Raw genomic sequence first — 8,848 nt, forward strand, 5'->3', positions numbered from 1 at the left:
TGTGATTGGCCCAAAAAAAGAGAGAAAGAAGCAACATCCATATATCGTTTGATTGAAAATGTGATGATGGATCAAAATTGTAATACTATCTACAGTCCTAATTATAAAATTTTATTTATAATTAAAATCGCAGGTAATATTACAATTTTTTATAAATAAGGTCTTATAATTAAGATAGGAGTTAGTAATTTAAAGAAAAACAAGATTGGTTTCTTCTTCATTTAAATACATTATCCTTTAACCTAGGTAGGACTCTAAAGTACAAACACAAAGCAACAATGAAGGCACAAAGAAATTAAATGAGACAAAGCCCTACCCTCAGGCTCAACATATCATATAGAGTCATCAATCTTAAATTTTTAATAGAACAAGTTGTGCTTCCTTAATTTCCTCAAGAGACTTTCTTCAAGTCAGTTTCAAAATTTATTTTTTTCCAAGGTATGGGTACTGGATCATTTTCATTATATCCATTTTCTAAAAAATGAATAAAAAGCAAATATCATATTTAACATAACATATTCTTCTTCTGAACTAAAGTGCAGAGCAACTTGTTTGATAGCCTTACCAAATTATATCTTTCCTTTCCTTTCCTTTTGTTGCCACACGCTTCTTACAACTTGAATCCATCTTTTTGATGACAGAAACCCCATTCCGTCACATATCATTTTCTCACTAAACTTAAATTCAGTTTCATACTAAATTGGATCCATCTTTATTCACGCTTCTTTGCTATTTTTATAACCTCCAAAATTATCCCTACATTCAACAATATACTACAATCAATTAAAAAATTATTTAAATTTTCTTTATTTCTCAAAAGCATTCAAAAGTGTCAATTATGTGATTGTGCGCGTAATTAATATGCGGGTCACCTTTTTCGTAAAAACCAAGTTGTTGTTTAAAAAAAAGAAAGAAAAGAAATAACATAAAGACGAAAAAAAATGATAATATATAACAAAAATAGGGGGAACAAAAATACAACGATATGGTTAATTTTTTTCATGCAAAAGTTTTCAATCAAAAACTTATCTAGAAGCTTACTTGACACGTAAACGAAAATCTTCTAATTCTTTCCCTGTCGAAAAAAACAAAAACAGGGAGAGGAAGGAAAGAAGATGGGGAAGAAAAGTCACGAGCAAAAGCAGGCGAGGAGCAGCACAGAAGAAATTTGGGTCCTTACTGTAATAACAAGAAAATTTGAGGACTTAACAGGAAAAGAGCTCTGCCAATTTTGAAGCAATGACGAGAGGTGGAAACCCACTCTGTTTGCTTCCTTCAGGATTGAGAATTCTTCAGTCTTAACTCTTAAGCTCTTAACAGGGTCTCCATTCTGCCAACTCATATTTCTGCTGTCAGATTCTAACCGGCCCTCTCCTCTTGATTCGAGCTCTATGACTGCGTGACCTAAATCCTAGAATTGGATCCAGCATTCTGTCTCGTTAACTCCTAGTCAATTATCAATAAACCTCAATCAAATAGTAAAGATCTATAAGTCTCTGAACTTCACTGCTAAGAAAGATGATTAATTTACTGTTCTTAGTGATTGTCTTGGAGATGGCACTGATAATGGTACTGCTATTTAAGACCCCTTTAAGGAAGCTGGTGATCATGGGCTTGGATCGGCTGAAGCGGGGCAGAGGACCCTTAATGGTGAAGTCCGTTGCCGGAACAATTATCGTCGTTTTGCTTTCCACTGTTTACAGCATGATGGAGATTTGGAAGCGTGGGATCGAAAATGGAGCTGCAAATCCTACTGATCAGGTTCTTATGGGGCGGCACCTTCTTGAAGCTACTCTTCTGGGTATTCCTCCCTTCGTTTTTTCGAGTATAATTTTGCTTTTAACCTGAATGGAAATGTTTTCACTGTTTTTTCTCCTGGCTTAAAGTTGATTAGGATTCTTTGCGGGATTAAAGTTTAAATAGGATGACTTTGGGTGAGATCGTGGCTTGATAGGCGAATCTGATTCAAACTTGGAATTTGCTTTATCGAATGAGTGTCACTTTACGCGTTAAGATCTAACTGAATGAATTCACCTTCTTTGTCCTTCCATCATTGTGGAATCCAGAATTCGTGTCTAGATTCTATAGTTGAGTCTAGAATACGTTTCTGTTCAATGGTGATTTCTTAGTTTCTTAACTTACAGTGAGCGAACTGCGGGCTGCATCTGAAGCTACGCAAGCTTCTGAATAAAATGGTAAATGTGAGTTTACGAAAAGTGTTGTAGTTCTTGAGAAAGAGGAAGGGAGGGGGGTTGATATCCAGCAAAGGAAAAAAACCAGCCTTCAATGGTTTTCAAATACCGTTTTAATAAAGGGCAGAGGACCTATGTATTAACTGTATGGACGCAAGTTTTTGATATATTGATGATGATTGCTTTTTCAAAGGTAGTGCAGTCACATGGATAAACAAATCCTTGTACATACTCAATTGTTCCTCTGGTGTCTTAATCTTGAGTTATCAGATATACTTCAGTTTGATGGAAGATGAGGGATTAGCTTCTGTGCAAGATTATTCTATGATGATGACCACATACATGAAGTTTACCTTGCTTCCTGTTTTCCCTGCATGTAGTGCATAGGCATTGCGTCTGGCAAGAGTTTCCCCAGCTACTGTGTCAATAAAGCCTGGTATCTCAGTTTGATCCAGACACTAGTGCTACGTGACAGTTCTTTCAGCCTGATCTTGATGGCCTTAATATTTCTATAGTCCTTTCCTCACTAATATGTAACTACCGGAATTGTTTAATGAATATTGGTTAAATAGTTTTCAACAATTACTAACTTGTCCAAATATTGTTGCAATTTTGTATCGCAGAATATGAGTAATTTTTCTTTCTTCTCAAGATTTTTTCAAGTACATAATTGTGTTTCCCCTAATACTTCCTGCTTAAGGCGCTCTTTTAAGCGCAGTGTGGAAATTATCTTGTGTGGAAATCATAGTTTCATTCCTGAATTCATTCTGTGAAGGGGAAGACTACTTAGTTTCATAACAAAGAAGTCACAGAATGACAATTTTGCTCTGGGGCTTAAATCCGCAGAGATCTCCATTTCTTAGTAAAGGGGCTTACTTTCTGCTCTTGTTTTCTTTCTTATCTTTCTTAGTCATATATTATTCTCTTCCCTGTGCTATATATGATTATATGTAAACATAGTGAGATCAGATGTGATTCCATGAAGAATCTTGGCACTTCAACAGGGAAGATCACTTCATTCACATTCTGATGCCTTAAAAATCAATCAACTCATTGTCTTAATGTGCTTTCATTGTCATGTCAAGAACATAGTGCCATTAAATTACCAAGAACCCCCGTTCAGACCTTAAAACACATTAATGATGGCCATATCTTAAATTCCAGTCCAATCAAGACAAGAATGTTTAGGGTTGCAGGAGTTTACCTAATATTTGGATCAAGATATTCATTCTTGTTAGCGATTGATCGTCTGGTTTTGGCCTTGTTTGCAGGTTTTGTGATTTTCCTCGTATTTATGGCTGACAGACTACACCATTACATAAGAGAACTTCGAATGCGAAGAAAGAGCATGGAGGCTATTAAGAATCAAGTACGAGGGCCCGAAGACGAAAAAATTGCAAGTCCAGAAGAAATGAAAGCCTTGGAAGAAGAGTCAGCCAAGTTGAGAGCAGAACTTGAACGATTGGAATCTGAACTTGCATCAAAAACAGAAGATGTAAAAGTTGCAGAAGCCAATGCAGTTGCTCTGAGGAAACAATCCGAGGGGTTCCTTCTTGAGTATGATCGCTTGCTCGAAGAAAACCAGAACCTCCGCAACGAACTTCATTCATCTGATCGCCGATTGTCACACTCAGGTGGCAAGAAGAACATATAAAGGACACATTTTCGGGCGCACTCTTCTTGAGTACCATGGCACTATGCTGACAAGAGGCTATCAATCTTTCCCAACAATGTTCTTCAAGAGAAGTTTTTGTTTTGACTTCAAATTTAGACTTCATTCTGCTGAAATGGAATGAAGTTGGATAAATTTTGTGCTAACAAAATGTGATAAGTCCTATTTTCATACGCAGTGTTGAGTTGTTTTTGCCTGCTGTAGATTGTTTATTTTTCTTTGTTTTTTCTTTTTCATTGGTGAAATATAGAGAACTTGTTTTGCCTCCAAGATTTGACAAAATATGTATAGAAGCCTGAAGTGTCTGCTGCTGATTTGTGAATCGTGATTATACTTTGGTTCAGCATGTTGGTCTGATTTAATACCAACTATGAACGTTAAACAAATCCAAGAAAGTTATCAATCATTTGTATGCACTGCTTTTCCAGATAAAAGGAACTTAACTAGTACTGGACTTTCACTTTCAAGTTTCAAGCATTGTTGGGTTTAATCTGAAATGGTTCTCCCAAATATGTTTTCAGTATTCATATAAACCCAAACTTGAGATTTTATATTTAAGCAATTAACGTCTATTAGTAACTCATATACTTGGCTTCGTATATATAGGGCACTTGTTATCAACCAAATCAAGACGTGTGAATTTTTTTTATGAACTACCTTCATTCCTTAACTTAAACTACAAACTATATATCATATTAAAGACACGAGGTAGTATTATTTATTCTATAATAAACTATTGTATTTAATATTATTAATCTTTTAAAATTTACTTAGTATAGTCTATTTTTCTATCTAATTCTAATAAATAATTTTGTGTATTTGTCTCAATTTCGATATCATAATTTGGACTCGAAAAAATTTCAAGCGCTGAAAAGATCCATCAAATTAAGAAATATTTTAATGTATATCACAGGAGTTTTTGACTTGAAATTTAAATTAAAAGTGATTATGCCTCTGGTCTTTGTTCGACTCTAGAGCCACCTCATCAGTTATTTTCCCCTATTCTTTCTTACCACAGTAATTATACCGGATTGCTACTGTAGAAGCAACAGGCAAAAGAAAATTATGCTTCCAAAAGTAGGATTAGAGAGAGGGAAAACTGAAAGCAAGTCATGCAATATATTTCTATTGGCAGCCATATTTATACATTGCGAATTTCCTAATGAAGATTCTCTGATGCAGAAATAATCATTAATATTACAACACTCGCTCAATCCAACTGTACTAATTGTTCTGGGTTCACCAATAACAACGAAATAATTGTCCTCTCTAATGTAATTTGAACTGTCTAATCCATAATTCTCTGTTTCTTCATTAGATTCTCCGCCATTGATGCTGCTGTCTCTTACTGTGATCCATTCGTCATCACATTCCCAATTGGGCATAGAAGAAGACAACCGACGAATTCTACTTCTGGGGCCAGGAGGATCCCAGGAGAAGGCGGGACCATGGGTCGGGGTCGGGTTCAGATCCGGTGTTTGGGTTTTCTGCAGCTCGTCAAACGAGTCCCAGATATCTCGATCCAACAACACACTAGTTGGGGAATTTGAACTAGGCTCATCAAATTTCTTCGACGCTGTGTTTGAATCCTGAACGAACTCGTGTTTGAGAAGTTCACCTGCTGACAACCTCTCGTTCGGATCTGTTTTCAAGCACATGGTGAGAAAATCCTTCCCTTGCTCCGACAAGAAGCTTGGAATCTCCGGTACCTCGCCGGAGAACCCTACTCGATAGAGGACACTCACCGGGTCGGAAATGTCATGCCACGGTGCTTTTCCGGTGATCATCTCCAGCACAGAACAGCCAAGAGCCCACACGTCGGCAGGGAACCCCTGCTGCTCCCCTCGCGCCACCTCTGGTGCCATGAACGCCGGGGTGCCGGCAATCACCCCACCATAATTCTGCTCCGCCGAAACTCTCCGGGCACAACCCAAGTCAGCAATTTTAGCCCCTTCATCAGTGAGCAAAACATTCTGGCCTTTCAAATCACAATGCACAATCCCATTGGAATGTAAGTAGTCCAACCCAAGCAGAATTTGACGAGCATAATGTCCAACCATAAACTCATCTAACCCACCATCACGCCCGCGACTTTCGTCGGCGATCGACCCGTAAGGCGCATACTCCATGAACAAGTTGTACATGAACGCACCATTTTCAAATGTGGTGTCACAACCTTCGTAGGCAACAACATGAGGACACTCCAATGTGGATAGAATACTCTGCTCTCTCCTAAGGCATTCCGACCGTTGGAGCTCCACCGACTTGACAGCCACAATCCGACCAGACCCACGAAACTCAGCGACCGACACGGTGGCGGTCGAACCCCGGCCGATGGTGTGCCCCCTAGTCCACTCCATTTGTGAGTTTATTGTGTTTGAGATTGAGATTAGTTTGGCAGAAGCTTCACCTTTCTCGTGTTATTATATACACAACCACACGCATATATGGAAAGGTTGAAACTTTGGTGTGATGTGATTGGATGGGTGCTGGAAAGAGAGGAGGTGATGTGGGAATGGAAGGGCTTTTTGTTGTTTGCGATGAATTTATGGGCGGCCGCCGTATTGTGGCGCGTTGGTGGGAAGGGGCCACGTGTAAGGAGGAGAGGTTGCTTTTGTTGGGGTTTGGCCGGCGATAGGATGAGAAAAGGGGAATGATGAAGCATTGCTTAGGAAGCTAAAGCTAAGGCAAGGTCTGAGGCACATGCCGGCACGTGCTGCCTCTGCCTTTTTCATCCAATGCGGTGATTTGGATAATAGTTATGATTATAATTAAATATTTAAATATTATAATAATATGTTTCACAGATCATTTCTTCCAGGAGGTACTCAAGCAACAGTGCATATGCAATGTATGACAGCCTTTCAGCGTCATTTTCCACTCCCAGCTTCTCTCCAACGCTAAGAAATTGATGAGTCATTAATTGGTGAACATTTTCTAATGCACATAACAATATCATCTAATCTAATCTAACTACAAATACAGTGTGGGTGATTTAGGAGGAATTTGAATTAACTTGTTTTAAGTGATTGTGTGATCCTGTGTGGTATGAAGTAAATATGTTAGAGAGATTTTGTTTTACAAAAAGATAAAAAGGCCTTTTTTTTTAATTGGAGGCAAACAAATACCATGGAGATATTCTGATAAAAAAAAAAAAAATACCATGGAGATAAGTTTTTTTTTTCCTTCCCAATATAGGCAATTTAAAAGTTCTCTGCGCTGAGGAGAAGAACTACACGCCCACCTATCTCGTTCGGTTTTTGTAACATTAGGACACAGACTCGTAATTTTTTTATGAGAAGAGGTTTGGGGTGTCATTAAATTAAGAGGTTGTTAGCAAATAGTTGAAGTCAAGTTGGTACTCCTACAAATTGTTTTTTTTTTCATGAGGGTAGGTTAGCCGTGTTTATAAAATTAAAAAATTAGCTGAATATAAAAATTTATTACTAATTTATTGCATTTTGAAGCTGTTCAATTGGGTGAAAAAATGTCCAAACAAGCATACTATAAATTCAAGCCATGGCAGACTAGATTTAGTTATTTTTAGGAATTCGGCCGAGTCAATGAAAAGTTTCATCGAAGTTCGCAACAAGTCAAGCCAACGAGGAAGCATTGACTTTATTGTTTTTGTCATACATATGAAGTATATTGAAAGCATTCATAAGACATGACTCATACAAGGTCTAAATATGACTCATGACAGTAATTCATGAACCTTGTTGCTTTAGTTCCCAGGATAATATTGTCATTACCTAGTATGACTTAATTAGAGAGGTTATGTTGCGCCAAATAATTTATATTAGAATAAATATTCTATCTTTTTTAAGAGAACAGGAAATCAAGATTTAAAGTCCTGTAAAATGAGAAAGATCATTCATAATTCCTTAGTAATATAAACTCCATTTGGCATCATTTTTAAAATTACTTATAAACACATTTCACATAAATTAAAACAGAATTTTTATCATATAATTATCTTAAATTTTGTAAATCACAACTGAAAAGCTACTTATAAGTTATTTTAAACAATGCCATAGTTAAGTTACTAGAATGACTTTTCCTTTAAAAGCAAAAGTTACTTCATTTATAAGAACACGGATTCCTTCAAACAACACCTACTAATTAGGAATCTAATCAGCCATCATCTTGACATTTAAGAATTGATCATTAAACTTCGCAGCCATTTCCATGGACACCTCATTGCCCAAGAAGGAATCAAACAGAACCAAATCAGTAACTTCCTATTTATATGAGAATTTTCATTTTGCGGAATCAACACTATTGACCTTTTTTTCTCTTTCACATAGGAAGAAACATGATAAGTGGCTCAGGCATATTTCTGAATTTTGCATGATACTTCTCTGGTCTTTAATATAAGACATATTTAACTAATTTAATTAAATTAAGAAAATTAGGTGAGTTAGTTAATTATAAAAAATATGACATATTTTTCTTAAAACACCATAATCATCTTCTTTAATATTCTTCCTCCTTCACTTACTTGATTATAGTTGAAAGAGTATTCATATGAGTAATTTAGGAAAAATTAATAAATATAAGAAATAAGTTTTATATTTATAATCAAAATTAACTCAACGATTAGGTTTTATATTAATGACAAGAGGAGTATAATGATTTATGCAAATAATAGCAATGACCACCTAATTTAGTGACATGAATTAAATTTCACTATAATTGGGAGATCATAAATTTGATTTCGCTCATACTTTTCTTTTTAATTCAAATAAAATAACAATTGATGCGAATCACTGTGTATATTTGTGCAGATTTCAAAAAGAAGAAGAATATGTATAGTGTGTAAAGTGAGAAGAAAGATTAAAATTAGAGGGTTAGAGAAAGAGGGAAAAAGTCAACAGCCATAGCCCAGTCAACAAACAAGCTTGTTTCACTAAGCTGGCGTGCAAAAAGGCACGAGCAAGTTAAAGCGAGTTTGGTTTCTTGAGCGCCGTCCATCTAATCTAAT

The 8,848-nt window shown here is 36.4% G+C and overlaps 2 protein-coding genes across 2 annotated transcripts; one reads left to right on the top strand and one right to left on the bottom strand.

The window, feature by feature from the left end:
* The first annotated feature begins 1,390 nt into the window (after nucleotides 1-1,390).
* On the top strand, nucleotides 1,391-4,178 carry LOC114747560 (uncharacterized). Its single transcript, XM_028935919.1, has 2 exons — nucleotides 1,391-1,801; nucleotides 3,464-4,178. The coding sequence occupies exons 1-2, from the start codon at nucleotides 1,519-1,521 to the stop codon at nucleotides 3,844-3,846; spliced, it is 666 nt and encodes a 221-aa protein (XP_028791752.1). The 5' UTR covers nucleotides 1,391-1,518; the 3' UTR covers nucleotides 3,847-4,178.
* Nucleotides 4,179-4,898: 720 nt separating this feature from the next.
* Nucleotides 4,899-6,224, bottom strand: LOC114747559 (mitogen-activated protein kinase kinase kinase 18-like). Its single transcript, XM_028935918.1, has one exon. The coding sequence runs from the start codon at nucleotides 6,222-6,224 to the stop codon at nucleotides 4,899-4,901; it is 1,326 nt and encodes a 441-aa protein (XP_028791751.1).
* Nucleotides 6,225-8,848: the final 2,624 nt, after the last annotated feature.

Source organism: Neltuma alba, unplaced genomic scaffold, assembly GCF_004799145.2.
Source record: "Neltuma alba isolate B1F8T4 unplaced genomic scaffold, ASM479914v2 tig00005357_pilon, whole genome shotgun sequence".
In the NCBI taxonomy this organism is placed as follows: domain Eukaryota; kingdom Viridiplantae; phylum Streptophyta; class Magnoliopsida; order Fabales; family Fabaceae; genus Neltuma; species Neltuma alba.